The 22,671-nt window shown below is 36.9% G+C and overlaps 1 protein-coding gene across 1 annotated transcript; it reads right to left on the reverse strand.

The window, feature by feature from the left end:
* Window positions 1-2,385: 2,385 nt before the first annotated feature.
* LOC132173776 (topoisomerase II-associated protein) lies at window positions 2,386-17,235 on the reverse strand. Its single transcript, XM_059585378.2, has 5 exons — window positions 16,700-17,235; window positions 15,874-16,010; window positions 8,265-8,321; window positions 5,471-5,534; window positions 2,386-5,310 (listed from the first exon to the last, which is right to left on the reverse strand). The coding sequence occupies exons 1-5, from the start codon at window positions 16,779-16,781 to the stop codon at window positions 3,185-3,187; spliced, it is 2,466 nt and encodes an 821-aa protein (XP_059441361.1). The 5' UTR covers window positions 16,782-17,235; the 3' UTR covers window positions 2,386-3,184.
* Between the last annotated feature and the right edge of the window lie 5,436 nt (window positions 17,236-22,671).

Raw genomic sequence — 22,671 nt, forward strand, 5'->3', positions numbered from 1 at the left:
AAAAGGGTCCAGCTCATCAATTGCTTAAACTACTTGAAGTATCTCCCAAACATTATATTATAATCCTCAAGGAGTAAGTACCCAAGGATACGAGTATAATCAAAAGAAAGCTATTCAATGATCATTAAGAGGAGGCATCGGTTACAAGTTAGTAAATGCCCATAAGCGTTACACGTGCCCATAAAGTCGTCCGAATGTTACACTCTGTTATTACAAATGGAAGATCTTGTCATCAATTCTCTATCAGTTACGTGTGGATCCTGAATTCTCCGTCCTGTCATCACTAGCTCTCCATCGGTTACACCTGATCCCGGATCCTCCGCCCGGTAATCATTATCTCATTTATTGGCTATGCTATAAATAAAGAAGATAACCAACAGAGAAGAAAAAGACGCTAGACTTACATTCAAATATACAATCAACCCACTGAGAAGATCACTGACTTAGCCATCAGAGGAGGATTCGCCGAAAACACCCCAGCGAGCCCTCTTAACCATCTTTTCATCTTGCAAATCAGGAAGGAGCAGCACTAAAGAGGCACCTGCTTTCCCTTGAGTTCACCAAACCGGAAACTGTTTTAACATCTCTCTCATTCAGTTTTTTGTTTTGTTTACTTACGTGTTTATTTTTGTCTTTTTTTTTTTTATAAGTTGTTTTCTTTCTTCTTTTTTTCAAAGATATACCAACGATTAAGGTAGCAGCAATTCTAGAGAAATAGATGAATGCTTTGGATGTAACCATAGTAGTATTTGTCAGTGTTAGAATATATTTTAACAATATATAATTTTATTGTCATTTATTGTAATCAAATCAAATTATATTGGAATGCAATTAAATCTGATTTGATTTGATATTTATGCGGTTTTGTATTCTCTCAAACTCCCTATAAATAAGGACTCTCTTATTGTAAATTCATCGAGTGAATAAGAGTATAATGTAGCCTTAGGATCGAACCACATAAAATCTCGTCTATTTTATTATTCCGTATTTAATTTCTATAGCATTATTATTTTCTTCAATCTGTTGGGCTTATGGGAGGCCTGGATAGAAGGAACTACAAGAACTATCTCATGACCAATTGAGTTATAGTCTGACCCATCTCATGACCAATTGAGTTATAGTCTGACCCAGCTCCACTAGAACATTAATGATTCTTAAGACAATTAATACTAATAAGGCTTGTATAAGAGATTACTCATTGCGGAGAGTCGAACCCACGCCCTAGTATATGCCTAACCTCATGGAGATTTTCTATAGACCACTGAACCACTACCACCGATGCTAATGAGTTGGGTTTCAATAAGTTAGGACCATTAGGTCGACTAATTTGGGCTAACATGACAAAAAAAAAAAAAAATTATAAAAATTATATAAAAAATAAAATAAAAAAATAAAAAAATAAAAAAATAAAAAAAGGTTCTTGTCAACACCCTTCTTATTTGTTACTATTGGGACAGTTGTTTGTTTCTTATGCAATTTAGGCCAATCCCAAATGGAAATGGTAATTATCATCTTGATGAGGAATCTAAAGGAAAAATAAAACTAGTTTCAATCGGTCTATAATACTTGTCATCTCAACTTGTTCTAGGTTTACCATTAGCTACAACTTATCATCTCATAACATGTTCTAAGTTACCATTAATTACAACTTATTTTGCTAAAAATGTGTAACGTATTATGGTATTTATTTTGATTAAACAAAAGCTTCATCGACTTTTTACAATTGCATTTGAGCCCTCCATAAAATATCCCTGGTGAAATTAAAGTTAATTCAAAATTTACTAGCACTTTATTTCACTAGCTCTAAATCCTTAAATCCCCGATTGAATTTCTTTGATAATTCTTATACTCTTGAAATCATATTTAATTGAATAAATTTTATTTCAGTAATACTTACTAAAATGTTTAACCTCGAGACTTAAAATAATTAATTCCCATTAAATCTATTTGAAGGAGATATTTTACATCTCTTTAATTCCAACCAAAGTGAATAAAAATTCCATCTTCAGGAGTAGTGTTCTCACAATACTACATGTGATTACCCAATACACCAAGATTTTGACCATTAAAATAACATGCACTTCACATTTGAGGTCACACTTCTCTAAAGATTGAAAGTTAATGTTATAAGCGGTCATGAGTTTTAAGTTACTCAATAACAGAAGTCTAAAGAATAACAACTCCAGTTCAGTGTATTCCAACCACACTAACATATCAATCAAAAGTCTCTACTTCCATGATCAAAATTGATAATTATGATTGACATGTTAGTCCTATCAGATGAAATACACAATCTCACCACCAACTATAAAGTAGGGTTTATATATAAGTCATAGTATTTGGCAAAATTTCATAGCATTCTGTTATCAAGCAAGAACCTAGAAATAACATGGAACTAGCAATTATATAAGCAGCTTATTGAGTAAAGTGCAAAACACAAGCCGCAACTAAAGCGGCTCACCCTTAACAATGGGAGACGGATGAGAAATCAGTCTATAACAATATACACAACTTTTGAGAGAATACTAAAGAAAACACAGTAGAACGAACAATATATGGAACAAGTTTGAAGACCAACACAAAGAAACACTATTACATGCCTCTGTCATTTATGCAGAAACATCCGCTAACCAAACAGTCATCCATTGTCACAGGCAAGTCTTCAGTTGAGAAATGATGTAATAATCAACAGGTGACTCACTGACGGATTCCATACACTCCCAGCCCCATCCATTTCCAGTAAGGAATAGCGTGCACCCTGTTTACATGTTGATGTGAACATAAAACCAACCCCCACGTCCTTTGTTTAATAGTAAAGGAAGCATGGGGTACATCAACTTGTACCTAACCCTGTACATACTAACTTCCTACAACTCTACCACCACCACAACAGAGCCTCAAAATAAGCACCAATATAACAACACAAAATAAAACTGTGCGTGAGAAAATAATAGCAGAGACTTGAGACATAAATATACCAAACCGTGCTTATATTATAGCGCTAAAACAACCAAACATGTGGACTATGCAGATGCTCTTCATGCTTCCACTTCCGCCATGTGAAAAATCTTGTTGCATACTTATTGGTCTCATGATGCATATCTTGACTTTCTTTTCTTTTTTTTCTTTTTTTTTCCAAAGATTCAGTCACCCATTGACTCTAACTAGATATCCAAGCAGTTTATCAACTCAGCACTGACTCGGAATTCATGCGACCAGCACTCCCCCCACCGTTGCTGTTAAATCCAACTATAGGCATAGAGCGCTGTGCAAAATCCAACAGCATCTTTTTTTGGAGGTCATCAGTGTGAGGAAGACTTGCACGTAACAGCTCAACTGGCATTTCCTTACTAATAGCTCTGGCTGCATCTGACCCAATAGCAGCCACATTTGGTGGAGATTGCATAAGCAAGGATTGCATAACACTATCGTATTTATTTATGCAGTACTTGGTGAGAAGGCCAAAGAATTCATCAAAAGAGGCCTGCCAAAGCGACCGATTAGTTATGTTATAGTTGCTAGCAGCATGAGGATCAGTTAAAAGCTCTGTTGCCCGCTCAAGAACAGATTTTAGAATCAGGGAAGCTCCATCTCCAGCTGAGCTTCCAAGAGGACGAAGTGGGGGCTGCTCTGAGGAACAAACTACTGCTGCTAAACAGGCACTGATTGCACTGAGGTCCATGTCACGGACACACAGTGAAACAACCCTTGCAAGATTATCTGTCGTTTCTGCTGCTGCTGAATCAGAGGGAAGGCCACCAAATAAGAACCTTAAATGACGGAAAATTGCCATGCAAACTATTCGCATGAGCTCGCCACCAGGAAAGAGAAGCTGAAGATACCTTGCAAGGAGCTTACGGCCCTTGGGAAGAGAAACCAACCGTAAGAAGACCAAATCATCCTTATGAGCAAGCCCAACTGTGTTGCCATTTTTGCCTAGTGGGTCAACCAGTTGAAGCGATGTTGCCAACCCTTCCAGCATGACTTGCTGCCTCCGTCTCAACTGGGCCCCTCCATCTTGGAGCTGATTGAACTGTAAGAAACGGTCAATATCATCTACATCAAGAAGAAGACATAAACCATCCTCGATTGCCACTCTAGCTGCAAGCATTGGCTCTTGTTCAAGAGGCTTCTCCAAAGCTTTTTGTTCATTGCTGCCAGCAACAGAAGGATTTGGAGGGTCAACTTCAAGAAGGGGGCGAGGCCTACGAATTGAAGAAAATGGAACCCTCCCAAGAGCATCAACTTGGAGAAAAGCATGTGGCTCAGCATTAGCACGGGCTCGAGGAGGAAGATCCCTCAGTTGATTCGGGCAGAAATGATGTTTCAATTTTGCCCCAGCAGATTTTCTTGCAAGACAAGCCTGGTGATAATAGTCATCTACATACGGGTCATTACTATGTGTCGCAGCAAGCTGCATTCTAAGGATACTCTCTATTTCATCAGATGTCATATGCTTTGATCTAAACTGTGGCCACCCGCTATCATTCTTGTGGCTACTGGTATCGAAACCCTGATGGGAAAACCGGAGATTCAGTCTCCCTTTCTGAGCTGATTTTGGTCTTTGATCTCTCATCATATCGGAAAGGCCTAGCATATCGAACTTGCTCATCAAGGGTGGCCCTGGAGAAAGATGGGGATTAAATAGTTGCGATTGATACCCCGACATATGGCCAAATGATGGCTGAACAGGATGATGTAGCCTATGCTGCTGCGGCTGTGGTTGTGGCATCACTTGTGGCGGCATTAATCCATTCTGATGAGGTAACCGTTGTTGCAATAAATTGTTGACAAGACTCGAATGATCTCCAGGATAGAAGTTGGACTGATTAACCCATTGGTTTGGTGGTCGGCTACTAACAGAGACATTGTGACTAAACTGAGGCACATTCCCACCAAAATTCGAACCCTGATGCAAACCAACCAACTGAGGTCGAGAATTTGAGAAAGAAGACAGATTTGGTGAAGATAACGCCATCTCAGGTCCACCAGCAATATATGGGATATTCAGGTGGTCTGAGTGATGATTTGGTGAACCCAAGGGAGACCTGCCACCAGAGGGAGGATATGAAGTGAAAGATTTTGGCACAAGAATTGGCTCACTGGAGAAGGGTTGGTGGTGTTGGTGATGAGGCTGTTGTTGCTGCTCAGGGTATGAAGACGTTCTGTACAAAGGCTTTGATTCCGCAAGGCGACCAGATGGCTGTGATGACCACCGTTTGCCTTCCTGAGTGCTCTCAGAGTCAAATCCATGTGGATCCAACCAGTAAGGAAAATCCTCCCCTAATGCCCATTCAGCAGCAGATGAACCTGGAAGAAAAGTAACATAGAAGGAAAAGTTCAACTGGCAGCCATTTATATACAATAAAATAAATAAATAAATAAAATCTTGAGAGATAATTCAAGTTTGATAAAATGTTCAAATTTTAGCAGAGTTTAACACATAAGGTTCTGCATCTATTATGATCACCTTCTCTGGATCCCAAACCACCAATAACTCCAGTGCTTCTTGGTCCACTAACAACCGTGTTCAACTGAAACAATAACAGATACTTGGATTATACAACAAGAACCCCAAATCATAAATCAAAATAGGGTAAGATCTAATTACAATCCAACACCATCATCATCATGCAAATCATAATAGCCAACCAGGTATAGACAGAGAAATCCCATCAGTAGATAACAAGTAAACCAAATGTGGGGTAAAAAAAAAAAGAATAAATCAACCCTCTTTTCCTTCAAAATCGCCATTTCCAATATACTCTTTCCAACATATAGAGTTCCTGCTCTATATTGTAAGTGTAAATGTGTAATACCTATTACATTTCAATACAAATAAAATTCATAATTCTGAACATTCGAAAAAAAAAATAAAAAATAAAAAATAAATAAAAATAAAAAATAAAACAAAATTAATTATAAATAAAACAAAATTTTCCACTCAACATTTAATGTAATCAAATAAATCTCATATTAAGTTTAATGGCTAATTATCTGTTCGGTGTTTTGAAAGCCTCTTTTTTTTTCTGCACAATAATCAAATAAATTTGTCTTTCTTTTGCTTTAGAAAGCAGAAAAAACTTCCAAAAAATGCTTGCAAATCCAAATAAATCACAAATTAACAAAAAAAAAATCCATAAAAACATTGAAATGAATTAAAATATAAAATCCTTAATTTTAGTTTAATCGATATAAATTAAAACATGTTAAATATTTTTTTACATAGGTGTAGTTTACAGTAAAAAAAAAAAAAAAAAAAAAAAAAAACTTGGATTTTGATAATCAAAACATTAATAAAAAATAAGTAGAAATCTATGATATTGTTGGTGTCATTCCTATTATATTTCAATACAAATAAAACTCGTATAATTATGTTCAAAAAAAAAAAAAAAGCAAAATAAACAAAATCTTCTTTTTATGAATACAAAATAAAAAATCATTCAGTAATGCAATAAAAATAAATAAAATAAATAAATCCTCACATTAGGTTCAATGCTTCATTATCTCTTTGGTGTTTCGAAAGCATTTCTATTACTTTTCTTCACAATAATCAAATAAATTTTTGCCTTCAAAAGAAGAAAAACACTTCCAAAAACTGTTACAAATCCAAGGAAATCATACAAACAAACAACAAAATCTCATAAAACATTCAATCGGATTAAAACATGACCCTTAATTTTAGTTTAATCCTTATAGATTAAAACATGTTAAAATCTTTGTTCCTATATCAGAAGTTCAAAAATGAAAAAAGAAAGTATAAAGAAAAAAATAGTAAGAAGAAAACCTGAATTTTGATTATCAAATCACTAATATAAAATTATTCAGAGTTTCTAATATTGATGGTGTGATGCCTATTATATCTCAACAAATAAAAGATGAAACCCATATATTTATGAACATTCAAAAAAAAAAAAAAAATACAAACAAAATATTTTTTTATAAATAAAAAATAAAACAAAATATTTCATTTAACATTTAATGCAATTAAATAAATCTTCTTCTTGCAATGTGGTGAGATGATTTTTCAAGCTTAGGTGGAAAATCTAAGGGTTATGATGTGATGCATAAGAATAGAAATTTTTTAGAATCAATGCATTCAATACCTTTATGGCCGATGATGGCTAGTTAATGTACTATGTATAAAAATTTTAAATTGTCTCCCTATAGTTTTGGGGAGAAGTAAATTGTGAGACCATAATTGTTTTACATTATTACGCCACTTAATGAAAATTATATTAGGAATATTTTTGAAATAAAATCTCATAATAATAAAAAACCGGTTCACTCACTAAATATTATAGGTTCATGCCACATGTTGCAATTTTAGGCCACTCTAAGGAAGGTTTGGCTATTATATATATATATATGATCATTGTTTTACATTAAATTACGTCACTTAATGAAATTTATATTAGGAATATTTTTGAAATAAAATCTCATAATAATAAAAAACCGGTTCACTCACTAAAAATTATAGGTTCACGCCACGTCGCAATTTTAGGCCACTCTAAGGAAGGTTCGGCTATTATATATATATATATATATTCAACATTCTAATTTATATATTCATAACCACACCGGAACTGGAGGTAATGGGGGAAACAAAGTGATATGCCATTGAAGTTGGATCAAACCTTCCAAGATATATATAGCAAATTTAGGAATATCAGTTCCAGTCTTAAAAAAGGTTGTGATTCATTAGATGTGTTGGTGGAATAAGACAACCAATAAAGACAAAAAAAATAAAAATAAAAAAATAAAAAAAAACATAGCATTGCAGCTCTTTGACATGATACCCTAATAGTGTAATCTTTTCTCCTTCCTTCAGGGAAATTAGAAGCATAATGATCACCAAAACTAGAGTTCAAGAAAGATGAGAAATTTCCAGCAGGAATCTGCCTTAGTTCTCAATGAAATATTCCTTCCAATTCCTCAATTTTTACTCTCACAGATGAAAGCTTAGCTAGAAATTATGCATCCCACCAACTAGTTGAATTACTGGCAAGAGAAGAATAAATTAAGGTAATGCGTATCTCAAATTGCAAAGAGGCGTGACAGACATTCCTATATTCAAATAAAATTTGCAAAATTGGGAACCTTTGAGACTAATTTCCAGGCAGAGGCAACATTTGTCACTGAGCATTTCAAACTCATCTTTCCCAAATAAATAGACAAACATTCAATAGGCCCACAAATTTAGACAATAAGCAGTTACACTCTTCTGTGACAGCATAATCATTATCAATATCCAGTAATCTAACCTTTGAGAAAGTACTAGCAAGATCATCAATATCAGACAGAGATTGTAAATCCTCCCCCTGCAAGTCAAGACAGAAGAGTTAGTTCCATTGTAGAAAATTCTTGCACTTGAATTAAAACAACATTTCTTACTCAAACTCACATAACTAATTATTTAAAACAACTACTAATGCACACAGTTCAAGGGGAAAAGGGCGAGTGAAACAAATACAACTAAACAAAACAAAGTTTGTAATACGCAAGGTTCAATTTCATTTATTGAAGGCATCATTCAGCCACTTGTTATTCATAAAAAGACACATACAACCAAACACCTCATTAGAAAATGATGGATATTAAAAGTTCCCTACTTTATCAATACAATGCATAATCATCAAGAGGAACATGATAAGCCTAAATGATTTCTCTTCAATGATTCTTCAGCAAAAATTGACAGTTTTTTGGTTGAAATGAAAGGGGAGGGAAAAAGGGGCGCGGGGGGGGGGGGGGGGGGGGGGTGTGGGTGGAAGAAGGAAAAGGGATAGAAATAAGGGTATTTCATCACTACATTGTAAGAAAATGGAAAGAGAAAATGTCAGATTCCCTTGTCACAATCTTCTCTTTCCATCCCAGTTTCTTCCGATCGTGGGAAGAGCATAGTGCACCCCCTGACTATGGATAAGCAATGAACATCCGATCAAAGCCAGCCATCTAATACAAACCCTCAAGACGCAACCATTAGCACCCACTAAGAAATCAGCAGTAATGAACATCCGATCAAAGCCAGCCATCTAATACAAACCCTCAAGACGCAACCATTAGCACCCACTAAGAAATCAGCAGTAAAAAACAGCGTAGTAATGGTATCTAACCAATACATATTTCCTCGCAAGATATAAATACTTTCCACAATCACTATGTATAAGAATACACAATACATGAAACGTGACTTATACACATATACATTTATATATGTATACACACATATGTCCATGACTGGATTTCAGAAGTTGTAACAACCAACCCATGAATCAATCAAAACAAACATCAGCATCCTGTTTGTTTCCCAATCATTCTAGACTTATGTACGGTTGGTAATGGTCCAATTTTGCAATTTGAGTTGTCAAGGCCTAGTGGATCTAGGCACAAGGCAGGAGAAGAAGCACGCCCAAGCTAAGTACCATGCATGTCATATCACAAAGAGAAGACTGCATACAAAGATATGAGTGGTTCAAATCTTAAAAAAATAAAATAAAATAAAATAAAAAGGAAAAAAGTAAGAAAAAATTTTCATGCCACAAATAAATGCATACAATTGTATAAATTTAAGTGACCATCAAACACACAAACATGCACACACACCAGGTGGAGAGAGAGAGAGAGAGAGAAACCCAAAAAACAAACAGGGAAAAGTGTTGAAAAAGGAAAATGGTATACCTACTCAAGTAATAAATCCTATTTCTATCATGTTTAAAAATTAAATAAAATACAAGTTTTGGGTTGTATTTTATTTATTTGGGTTGTCTTGGGTTATGCTTAGACAAATAATTGATTTATACGTTTGTTGGTGGACTACTAGCAGCACTCCGAGTGTTACCATGTAGAAGATGGTGCATTTGTGCCTATTGTGGTGTATATGGAATGAAAAAAGTTTTCAGAACTACGAGAGGACTTTGGAGGATACTAAATCTTCATTTTTCAACACTTTGTATCTTTGGACAGCTACTTATGTTTCTCTTGTGGTGATTAGTTACCATGATTTTTTTGTTCTTTTTGTCCCTACTAGTTAGGTGGCTTCCCTTGTATACTTTCTGTGTACATGAACGCTCCTTACACTTTTAATGATATCTCAATTACTTTTATCTATATATACTAGAAGGGAATTGAGTGACCCCAATGGGTAGCTCAATCGACTAAGACCAGACTCATGAATCGAAGGTCACTTGTTCAAATCTCTCACTTCTCCTCCTCTTAGAATAAAAAATTAAAAATTTAAAAAAAAAAGAAAAGAAAAGAAAAACATTAATTAGATAGATCCACCAAATCTACCAAGGAAAAGTTAGGAACATGTACAACAGCCCAATACAAAAGAGATCTAAGAAAAGATGATTTTTGAGAAAGCACATTGGATTCGTAGTCCTCAAAGAGGCGTCAATGCCTTTCCCGAGAAATGCTCCACATTAAGAAAGCATGAATAACTTTCCAAATTACCTCTTTGGGATGTCTCTACTCTTGGAATTTCCAGCAATGAAATAGCTCAAGAAACCCCAAATAAGTTAATCAAGTGCAAGAAATCAGTAGCGTACTCACAATGGATGAGAAGGTGATTAATAGTCTCCTCATTCTTTTTGCATAGGCAATACCAACTATAGCTAGAGAGAAACCCCGCCTTCTGAGGTTACCAATTGTGAGGACTACCCTTTGCTACTATCCATAAGAAGAAAGCAATAAGAGGGACCTTAAACTTCCACAAACTTTTCCAAGGGAATGAACAACACTCACCTAACTGTAAGGTTTTATAATAGCTCTTCACTGTGAAACCGTGGCTGCTAGCTGGTGTCACAACATTCTATCAACTTCCCCCGATGAGTTTTCGAAAAGTAATAATAGATCAAAAAAGCAGTCAAGAGGTTCCAGTTCCCAACACTGGACAGCCCTAATGAAGCTCGACTTCCAATGGAAGAGATCCAAGTACTCTTGCACCAAGGCCTCTTTCTTACATGCTATAGAATCTAGTTTCGAAAATGAGTACTTAAGATCCTCTTCTCCGCACCACACATTATGCCAAAAGCTAATGCACGAACTATCTCCAAGCTTGTAAGAGACAAAAATGGAAAAAAGGTCCCCAACCGTTTCTAATATTCCTCCCAATTAAGTGTTTTCTCATGTATACTTCTTATGTACCTGAGGACGCCTTACACTTTTTATGATATCACGATTACTTCTCCAAAAAAAAAATATTCCTCCAAATAGTCACCCTCTAAGGTCCACAAATGTAACACCCCGGTCCCATATTGAGAAGATGAGAAAAAACCCACATAAAGTGGGTGATTTATAGAGATAGTCATGGTGCTAAGTCCCACATTGCCTAATTACTAGGTGAAACTGGGCTTTATAATGAATTCTAGGGAAGCTCCAAATTGACTAGTCATTTTGGGGTAATAGCGCAGATGTGGCTAGCGCTTTTCCCTAGGTCGTTATAAATGGTATCAAAGCCACCTAGTAATGCCAGGTCATGTGGTATTGGAGCATTGCATGACGTGGACCTGACGAGGACGTCAGGAGTTTAAGAGGGGGAGTTTGTAACACCCCGGTCCCATATTGAGAAGATGAGAAGAAGCCCACATAAAGTGGGTGGTTTATAGAGATAGTCATGGTGCTAAGTCCCACATTGCCTAATTACTAGGTGAAACTGGGCTTTATAATGAATTCTAGGGAAGCTCCAAATTGACTAGTCTTTTTGGGGTAATACAGAGAAGATTAGCAGGGACATCCGATAAAATTGGAACGATACAGAGAAGATTAGCATGGCCCTAGGCGCCGACTACCAAAAGAAAAAAAAACCCTAAGCTCCTTGAAAACCTATTTCCTCTGATCTTCTACTCAGCCTATTTAAGGGAGTGAAACAAGCTTGCCGCACACCAAGAGAGGAAGAAAGAAAGAAAAAAAAAAAAAAAAAAAAAAAAAAAGAAAAGAAAAGAAAAGAAAAGGGATTTTTCCTGCCGCTCACTATTCCCTCGTCACGTTGCTCTCCCTGTGTGTGTCAGGTATGGCCTCACAGATTTGCTTTTCTTCATCTGATATATATACTCATTCATAGCACAATTGTGGGTCAAATTTCAGTATTTTACCTTGGTTACCGTGTTGAATTGTAGTGGGGCAGGGGGGGTTGATTTTACTCTATACCCGATTCCATTGCATATCTCACACCTACTTGTCCTCAGAGAAATTAAAGTTATGACAATATGCCAAACTCACTATAACGACCTAGGGAAAAGCGCTAGCCACATCTGCGCTAGCCACATCTGCGCTATTACCCCAAAAGGACTAGTCAATTTGGAGCTTCCCTAGAATTCATTATAAAGCCCGGTTTCACCTAGTAATTAGGCAATGTGGGACTTAGCACCATGACTATCTCTATAAACCACCCACTTTATGTGGGCTTCTTCTCATTTTCTCAATATGGGACCGGGGTGTTACAAACTCCCCCTCTTAAACTCCTGACGTCCTCATCAGGTCCACGTCATGCAATGCTCCAATACCACATGACCTGGCATTACTAGGTGGCTTTGATACCATTTATAACGACCTAGGGAAAAGCGCTAGCCACATCTGCGCTATTACCCCAAAAGGACTAGTCAATTTGGAGCTTCCCTAGAATTCATTATAAAGCCCAGTTTCACCTAGTAATTAGGCAATGTGGGACTTAGCACCATGACTATCTCTATAAACCACCCACTTTATGTGGGCTTCTTCTCATCTTCTCAATATGGGAACGGGGTGTTACAACAAACTTCCTCTAAACACCAACCCCATCTCTGGATCCTATTCTCGATAACAATCACCTGTTTCCATAAAGTATTTTTCCTCTTGCCCGAATCTCCATGCTGTTTAGTGAGGAGAGCTTTGTCCAACAAAATGAGATTTTTTATTCCCACCCCCCCAATCTCCATGCACATCTCCATCCCCAGGCGCCCACATCACCTGGGGATGGAGATGTGCTTATATGTATACTCGCACCCTTCTTGACAACAACATGTTTTAAAGCCATAATTGTCATTAACTCATCAGAACTCCGTAGTTAGGCGTGCTTCTGCGAGAGTAGTACTAGGATGAGTGACTTCCTGAGAAGTCTGGTTCGAGGGAGCCAAAAGCGGACAATATTGTGTCATTGGGGGTGGGGCGTTACAGAAAGTCTCTCTAAAGGAACTTCAATCTCCTAGCTTATGCCTGCTGGTAATGAGAAAATGGATCAAAAGTATGTAAGTAGACCGGATAACATACTCTTAATGAGAGTAAGACGCCCTCCCCTTAGACAAGCAGATCTTCTTCCAACTAGCCAACTTTTTTTCCCATATTCTCAATTACCATGTCCCAAATGGCTTTTTACTTATGCGAAACCTCCCCTACGGTGACTAAATCAGATTTTGGGAAGTTGGTCTACAATCTCGAAATGGCCTCAAAACACAAAAGAATGTAACCAAAATTATGAATTTGAGCATGGGTTGCATTACACATAATAAGTGTATTATCTGCGAACATAAGATGAGATATTTCAAAAGGGGTAGCATTAAGGATGTCAGCACGAAATTTTGGTTAAAAAAAAACCCCAACTATCGCTCAAGAGAGCATCCTACTGAGTGTTTTAATGACTACCATGAAAAGAAGGGGCAGGAAAGGGTCCCCTTGGCGAAGTCCCTGAGAACTACTGAAGATACCATGCAAGCTACCATTGATCAAGATGGAAAAGTGGGTCATAGAAATACAAGCAAATATCCACTTCCTCCATTTAGTACCAAACTCAAAACGCCTCAAGAGGTAGGAAAGGAACTCCCAATTGACATGGTCTTAAGCCTTTTCCAAGTCTATTTGTACATAACACCTGAAATTCCCGATCTCAATCTGGTTGTTTGAAATAAGCACTCCCTTGATTCAATCTAGCAAGAACTTTCACCATGATCTTATAAACACTCCCCACCAGGCTAACAGGCCTAAAGTTCCTAACTTCCAGCTATCCAATCTTCTTAGTGATGAGAGCAATAAAGGTAGCATTCAGACTCTTCTCATGCTCATGGAAGTTATGAAAGACGCTCAGAAGATCATCCTTCACTATAGTCTAGCAAGGCAAAAAAAAAAAAAAAAAAAGAGAGAAAATGCAATAATGAAGCCGTCAAGACCCGACGCTTTGTCTCAATCCATACTGAGCAAAGCTTGAAGAACTTCCTCCTCTTGAAACAGCCTCTCCAACCAAACCACTTCTAAAGAATCTAAACAAGGGAATTTCAAATCATCTAATTTGGGACACCAAGGAACTGTTTCGATAAAGAGATTCTTGTAGTTCTGAGTGATTGTATCTTTGATCACCTCTTGATTGGAAGTAACACTACTTTCAATGCAGAGACTAAAGATAAAGTTGTTTCCTCTAAGAGAATTAGTAATGGCATATATATATATATATATATATACAGAGAGAGAGAGAGAGAGAGAGAGAGAGAGAGACGAGGTAGGACAATGGATGACAACATAGACAAATAACGGAAGATAATTCCAAAAAAAAATCATTCAGTTTTTAAACATCATACAAGATTAAGGTGTAGCAAATCAATCATTGTTGTTAAAAGCTCGAGCACACTTGAGCACAAAGGCCTCATAGTGCCTATGCGCAAAGCACAAGCATGCTCAATTGAAGAAAAGTGCACATTTTTCAAATACAATGTCTAGTTATTTTCAACCGCTTGTCAGTCCAAAACTCTGATTCCTGTGTAAGACACTTAAATTTCTTTAAGTTTCTACACAAAAATCTGAACAAAATTAGCACAGAGCAGCAAGGCAATCGCCATTTTTTTTTACAACACACATTTTACACTATTGTCTTCTTCTTAACATAATTTACTATGTCCAATAAAATATGCCCAACCATGGTAATGATGATCCAAATTAAGCAAATGGTAGCACAAAAAAATCCAAAATGCTTGTCAAAATAGCGTGAGTATTATAAATCAACGGTCCTTCTTAATAAGAATAAAAGTGTGCTTTTTCTACACCTGGAGCTTTAAGAAAAAGCACATGCTTTTTTAGTTCTTTAAATGGGATTCATTAAAGGCGCTTTGCTGTAGATCAAAAAGTGTTTTCCCTTTGGCACTTTGAGTTGCACTTGGCATGCTTTAAAAACAGTGAAATCATTTGGCAAAAAGTGCATATCATAGATTCAGAAACAAATACAAACACAAAATAGTGAGCCTTTTGCTGCCCAGTCATCTTTTTTTTTTTTTTAAGTAATAGAAATATCATTAAAAAGCAAAAAGCGTCATTGAGGCACACAGTGAGTATACAGGAAGAAATGCCTAGCTAGAATGAGAGAAAAGAACAAGAAAATCCTGAAATCTAAGCACCCAGGGAGTTACAAACGCAATTGTCCAAGCAAAAGGATGAGTGGCGTGCATCAGTGCCTGACAAGTGCAGATAGGGGTGCAGCACAAAGGCTTCATGGGCTGCATCGGTGCCTGACAAGTGCAGATAGGGGTGCAGCACAAAGGCTTCATAGGCTGCATCAGTGCCTCACTCAGCATTGGGGCTTTTAAAACCTAGTCCAGCTATTTATAACAACAGTCTTAAGCAAGATGTGTTCCTGGCTTGCAACTTATTCAAATCATCCTTGTATTACCAAAAACTCTCAAACCTTGCAACACAACCTGATTTTAGATGTCATACTACTACATGCCAAAATATCAATAGGACGTCGTTCCCTCCTCAACTCAAAAATCAAAAATCAAAGAACTATCAAAAAATGTTTAGAGTCCAAATGAGTATTTCCAGGGTAATATTTCAGCTATTCAGAACCATAAATAAAAGGTAAGAAGAAAGAAAAGGGCTAGGGGGGAAGGGAGAGACATCAAAAGAGAGTGACATTACCTCTTCTATATTGTACATAAAATCCTCCTCATCTATGCCCACTGCAGGCAAACTGACCTGCTCATCTTCTAAGCCCCCCAACTCAACTTCATCAACAACATCTTTACCAAAGAACGCATATTGTGATGCATCAAATACTGCATCACAGAAATATTCAAGTCAAACATCCCTCCATTTTCCACATCTAACATGTAAAAACATATAAGTTCCAAATATAAGAAAGACACTCACAGAAGCCAAAGAAAAGAAAAATGCACAATAAACATCAATTAATCACACGGGACCAATAGACTACGTATATTATCTGTATATACAGTAAGCCAAGCATAAGGTTTTTCAAGCCAACCATGACACCTCTTGACCTATCTTTGAATCCCAGGATGTTCCAATTTTATCAGAAGATAATTGTTTTTGCTAATATACACAGGAAAGCACATAGTAGTTAAAACCCAAGACAACGATCTCATTTGCTTGACAACAAAATTCTAGATAACTGTGAATTAACAATGGAAACAAGAAAGGTTGTATCCACTACAATAACATAAGAAATTAAAGAAATATTTAAGAATTCGGAAAACCGAACCTATACTGCTACTTGACTTAAGCCGGTTTACGATCCTCGTATATAAGTAAAGCAATAATTAAAAAAAAAAAAAAAAAAAAAAAAACAAGGAATATACGAAACAAAGCTCTCACAACATGCTTTTCCTTGATTTCCCGACTAACCAAACAAGCAATTAAGCAAAACCAGATCTAATATAGAGCAAAACAGCAAACGCACAAGTAGGTGGGGATCATATTAAAGCTAATAAACATGAAGCAAAACCTGTGGGATTGTCTCCGAATTGCTTAAGATCTCTACGGTTGGGAGGCTCTTCAACACTACCCCCAGCACTAGACGCATCCATTTATCCCTACGACAGATATATTTTCCTTTTCCACTCTAATACAAAGCCGTAGATAAAGCAACAAAATCTACGAATCTAAATCTGAACAAGATGGCAATGAAGTAGATGAGAAGATCTGTGAAGCGGATTGAGTGGAGTTACTCGGGGCAGACCTCTGATTCCTCGGTGAAATTTTTGGGTTGGAATTGGAGAGAGAGAGAGAGAGAGAGAGAGAGAGAGGAACCCTAGAGCGGGGATAAGGATTGTGATTTTTATTATTTGGACGGTGAGACAGAGACTATTTTGCCAAAAATAATGGTATTGTTAATTTGTTGTTGCTAGCGGGGAGGTGGTGGTGGTGGACTGGTGGTGGTTGCATTTTGGGCCAAAGAGTTAAAAAAGAAGGTTGAAAAGGAGAGCCATCCGCCTCACAAGCCCCTTCTTTTCGCTTTTATTCTTTCCTTCTTTCTTTCTTTGTTGTTAAGAATGGGCACAGCTTTTTAATTACTTTTCTTTTGCCATAAAGCTTAGAATGCTTTATAAGTGTACAAAATGGATAAGGATTGCTGGGTAATTGGCCATCAAGTTTTCTTCAAATCCTAGCCATCCAATGCTATTCAATGGCCACCAGCTTGACACGTGTTTTACTCAAGATAAATAATAAAATATTATTTTTTTTACAAAAAGAAAATATTAAATCAAATATAAAAATTAAAAAAATAAAACACTGGGGTGCCTAGCCACTAGGGGTGTAAACGAGCCGAGCTTGAGCGAGCTTCCCTTGTTCAAGCTTGGCTCGTTTAAATTTTACTCGAGCTCGAGCTCGAGTCGAGCTTAAGGGCGAGCCAAAAAAATCGAGCTCGAGCTAATAATAAGTCAAGCCGAGCCAGCTCGCGACCTGGCTCTTATATTTAATGTTTTTGTTTTTTTAAAAAAATTTAACTTCAAGTACTCTTAAACAGCTTAAGAAGTTAGTTTGCATATGAATATTTGCTTAGCCTGGTTAGTCGAGTATGGAGCCTGAGTCAATGCAGCAAGGCATTTGGTTTCAAAGAGAGAGGATATGCATCATTTTATAGATAAGCAAACTTGGAGATTGATGTTTTCTTAACAATGTGGGACAAGTTAACAAGTTGCACTCAGACTGCATTGGGACAACGCCCCCTACAAAAAAATATTTTTTTAATGTCTCTCTCTCAATCCCCCTCACTAGTCACAACGGATCTTCCACTTGAACTCTTATTTCCCACTCTCTCACTCTCACTCACCAGACATGTAGTGATAGTGTTTGGGTCTGTTTGATTCATCAATAGTTTATGCCTTTCGCAATCTCCCTCAATAGTTTCTGCTTGATTCTTCTTCCTTTCGTTTGGATCTGCTCTAATTGAATCGAGGTTTTTTTAATGATTGCTCTCTCTCTTTCATCACGAATGGTCTAGAATTTTTCATTCTCTAACGCTTAAATATAAATACAATTTTAAGGTTTTAATAATTATGAGATTTATAATTAATTATCTATTACTTAGTTTATATATATACACACACTCGAGCTTATACGAGCTGTTCATGAGCTTAGCCGAGTCGAGCCGAGCTTGCTTCGTTTAATATTCGAGCCAGGATTTGTGTTCATGAAGTGCTTCATTTAATATTCGAGTCGAGCACGAGCCGAGCTTATGCGAGCCGAGCCCGAGCTTGCTCGCGAGACGTTTCGCTCACTTAACAGCCCTACTAGCCACCCCAACTGAGCCCTGGGGGTGGCTGGGCTGGTTGGGGGTGGCCGAATTACCCCCTATGGCCACGGGGATGGCTAAAGCCACCACTAGGAGCCAGTTGGGGGTAGCCGAAGCCACCCCAGAGCCAAACCCAATTTATTGAGATAGGTACTACTTATTCCAATAATAAGCACTAGGCGGAGCAATTCTTCTACATTTCTGGTGATTGGTAGGCATCCCCATCAAAAGCTTTGCAGTTGGAGCACGCCATTCCCCAAGAATCGGGGGCTTCCAAGGAAAGTTGTGAGTGTTTCTGATTTTCTCTCTTCTTCAATTTATTATTTTCGATTGCTTTTTTATTCCCTTTCTTTTGGTAGGGGAGGGATGTCCCAAATTGAGCTCGGAACAACAAAGCCGGGTTGTTCATACTCTGGCTTTCTTTCAACTTCCTGAGAATGAGGCTCAGATGACTTTCAGTGCTATTGTTACCAATTATGCTCTCCAACAGCATTTGGGCTATCAGATCCCAACTGACAAGGTTTTCTAGGATCACCGGGGGAATCCTAAGAAACCAAGTCTCCCATCTGACAAGGCAGTCCAAAAATACCAATTCGGCTTAAAGGTAAGAAGAACCGAGCACACAAAGCTGTCAAGCCTTCGAATAAGCCAGCTGTGGTTAAGGCTTCTGTTCCAAGGGGTTCTGGTTTCACTTTTAAATCTTTTGCACGTCCCCAAGTTCGGTGCACTACTTCACCTACTTCGCTTGCAGAGACCAACCCCCCTGCGCCAACGGCAATGCTCCGTTGAAGGAGCCTCCAAAGAAAGCGCGGGTTGATAAATCCCGAGAACTCTTGAGCTTGGTGTCATCTGCTAAGTCTGATTCTACTTCTGTGACTTTCGGAGAACCTCGCTTTTCGACTGCTGTTCATGATCTGTTTCCTTCGAGGGATGCAGATCCTTTGCAGGTTACTTCTTTAGATACCGGCCTTGGGAACAAAGAGAGCCAATCGCCATTCGTAATGAGGTTTCTGGATCTTCTGAGCTTCCTACTTCTGAGACCGTACCTTCCCCTCCTCCTATCAAGCTCGAGGATCGAGAACCTGTGTATAGGGGGCAACCGCGCAGAGGCCATTCTAGGAGGAACCCACCCTTGATCAGATCGTTAGCTAAGGGTTTGAAGGAACATCCTTTTACAACGATTACCAAGCTGCTGCCTATCGATCATACCCGAGGGGAGGGTAGACTTACTCCCGAGATGTTTGTAGACAAGATAATTCATCATCATTAATCAGTATGTGATAAGTGCTAAAATATTAATATTTTTAGCCCTTAACTTACATGTTTTAATCATTTAGTTTGGTTAATTTGTGCCATTTTACTTCCTTTTTGTATTTTCTTTGTTTTATAGGTTTTTGGAAGAAAAGAAAGCGTGGAAAAATTCCAAGTTTAAAGGGCAAATTGGGAATACCTAGAAGATATGGTTAAGCTTAGCCAATCATGGTTAAGTTTAATCCAATAAAGGAAATGATTAATTCGAAATTTCTCAAATTGAAGTCAAATTGGATTGGAGGAAAAATTGGATTCTGCATACCTCTCGGTATTTTAATCATAACTTTCAGCTCAAATTTCCAATTGAGGTGATTCAAGTGGCATTGGAAAGCTAACTCAAAATGGTACAAATCATAGTGAAATAGTATTTTCCCAATTCGGAGTACCGCAAGCCCAAAATAATGCCGCAAGTTAGGACTACAATTCTGGGCGAATCCTATTCCGATTTGGAGTTGGGTTTTTTTTATCCTAATTGGACTTAGACTTAAATCTCCGAAATACCTACGATTACTAGGGCTTCTAGGACTCTCCTAAGCCTTATAAATAGACCTCTAAGCCTCACAATTCAATAGACAATTCAATACACAATTTAGGAGACAATTTAATACATCTTTGGAAGAGGCACAACTTGGGGAGAGGAATTTGGAGGTTATTTCTAGGAGCGGTTTTCGGTTCTTTCTTTCCCTTTTCTTTTTAATTTTATTTTAATTATGTGTAACTAACTCTTAAGGAGGGCTAGACTGAAGCCCTAATTATGTTTATTTAATATTTCAATATTGGCGCCTTTGTGATAATCATATTGTGTTGCTTAACTTGATTAATTTCTATTTTCATGAATTCCTCATATGTATGTGATTGGCCATTATATGCATGTGGTATGGACTAGTTAGGTAAATCAATTTGGATGACCGAGTCCTGGGTTTAACATAAGTAACAAAAGAATTCACACCGCGATTTTTGGGTTAATCAACATCGGGAACCTAGAGTAGACACCCATGCCCTAGGCTTCATGTGTTTGTCGATTTCCATAGATTTATGCTTTTTTAAAGAACAACTTAGTAGACACCCATGCTAAATCCTTTAAGAAAGAAAAGAATTAGAGTAGACACTCATGTCTAATTCATTGCTTAGGGAAATCAATAACTTAAGGAGTAGACACCCATGCCCTTAGGTTGGCAAACATTAAGTACTCATAATATGATTGGATCATTGTCATATTGTTATATTATCTAAGTATAATTAGTGGTGGATATCTAAGCCCTGCCTTTACCTTTACTTTATCTTTATATCTTTTTATTTTTCTTAATATCAAATGTGTGACAATTTGATATTTTAATTAATTCAAAACAAAATCACAATCCTCGTGGGATCGACCTCGTATTTGCTGCACTATACTATTGTTTTGATCTTGTGCACTTGCGAGTTAAAACGTACTAAATATTATCTATTAATTTAGATAGTATTTGGCACAACAAGTTTTTGGCGCCGTTGCCGGGGATTGTGTTAAATTGTGTTTAGAATTATTTCCCTTTAGTTTTGTTATTTTAATTTTTAATTTTTAATTCTATTTTTATCAAAAATCCAAAAAAAAAAAAATTCCGTTTTTCTTATTGTTTCTGTTCTCTGTTGCAGTTTGCAACAAAAATATTCTGTTACTACGATCGAGCATAGGCCAAGTGCGATCGAGCGCAGTACGATTGAGCGCACTAACCTGCGATCGAGCGTAGTTCCAGGGAGTAATTTTGCCTTTATTTTATTTTTATATTTCTATTTTTTGTTTTTGTTTCATGTCTATTATTTTTATTTTTATTTCTGTTTTATCCAAAATAAAATAAAAAAATAAAATAAAATAAAAAAGTAAAAAAAAAAATAGTTTTTTAGTTTTCCATTTACTTATCTGTTTCTGTTCTACTTCAGTTTTGTTTTAATTTTGCTTATTTTTTTTTCTTTGTTTTTGTTTGTCTATAATTCTTTTATTTATTTATTTTTTCCTTCTTTGCTCTGTTTTGTTCATATTTTTTTATTTATTATTTTGTTTATTTTATATTTCTGTTTATTTTTGTCTTTCGTTTCTGTTTTGTCCGCAAATCTCATCTAATTTGTGGCAGTGCGATCGAGCATAGTCTCACTGTGATCGAGCGCACAGTTGCCTGTGAGCCTTATATGTTTATGTTTTGCGACAGTGCGCTCGAGCGCCCATTACAAGGAGATCGAGCGCAGCTGTGCGATCGAGCGCAAGTGCACTGCGATCGAGCGCATAGCCAGACAGCAGTACTGAAGCTGCTGATTTCAATCTTGTATTTCTATTATTTTATTTTTGTTTTTGTTTTTGTTCTTTGTTTTCTTTTATTTTGCCTTTTGTTTTATGTTTCTGTTTTTGTAAGTCTGTTAGTTTTTATTTTTATGGTTTTAATTTTTCTTTGTCTTTTGTCCACAACTTTGAGCTACCATGCGACAGTGCGATTGAGCGCACCTCCATCCAGCAGTACTGAAGCTGCTGTATAGTCTGGCTGAAGACGTTAAACTTAGTGCTCATGGGAGGCATCCCATAGTTATCTTGTTATTTTATTTTTGTTTTTGTGTGTTTTCATTTCATCTTTTTATCTTTAGTTTTGTTTCTTTTTACTTGTTGTGTGTTTTCTTATTTTGCTGGGACAAGTGTGCTTCGATTCAAGTTTGGGGGAGTGCAATAAGCCATGATATTTCAAACAGTTCGTCCATCTCCCGAGTAAATTCTTTCCATATTATACACACATTGGGGATAATGTGTAATTTAAGTTTGGGGGTATGGAAGACACTTTACACACACTTTGTCCTAGTTTTATTTATTTTATTTTTGTTTATATTTTATTTTTTATTTGTGAAAAATC

This window comes from Corylus avellana, chromosome 3 (genome assembly GCF_965113065.1).
Source record: "Corylus avellana chromosome 3, dhCorAvel1.hap1.2, whole genome shotgun sequence".
Classification (NCBI taxonomy): domain Eukaryota; kingdom Viridiplantae; phylum Streptophyta; class Magnoliopsida; order Fagales; family Betulaceae; genus Corylus; species Corylus avellana.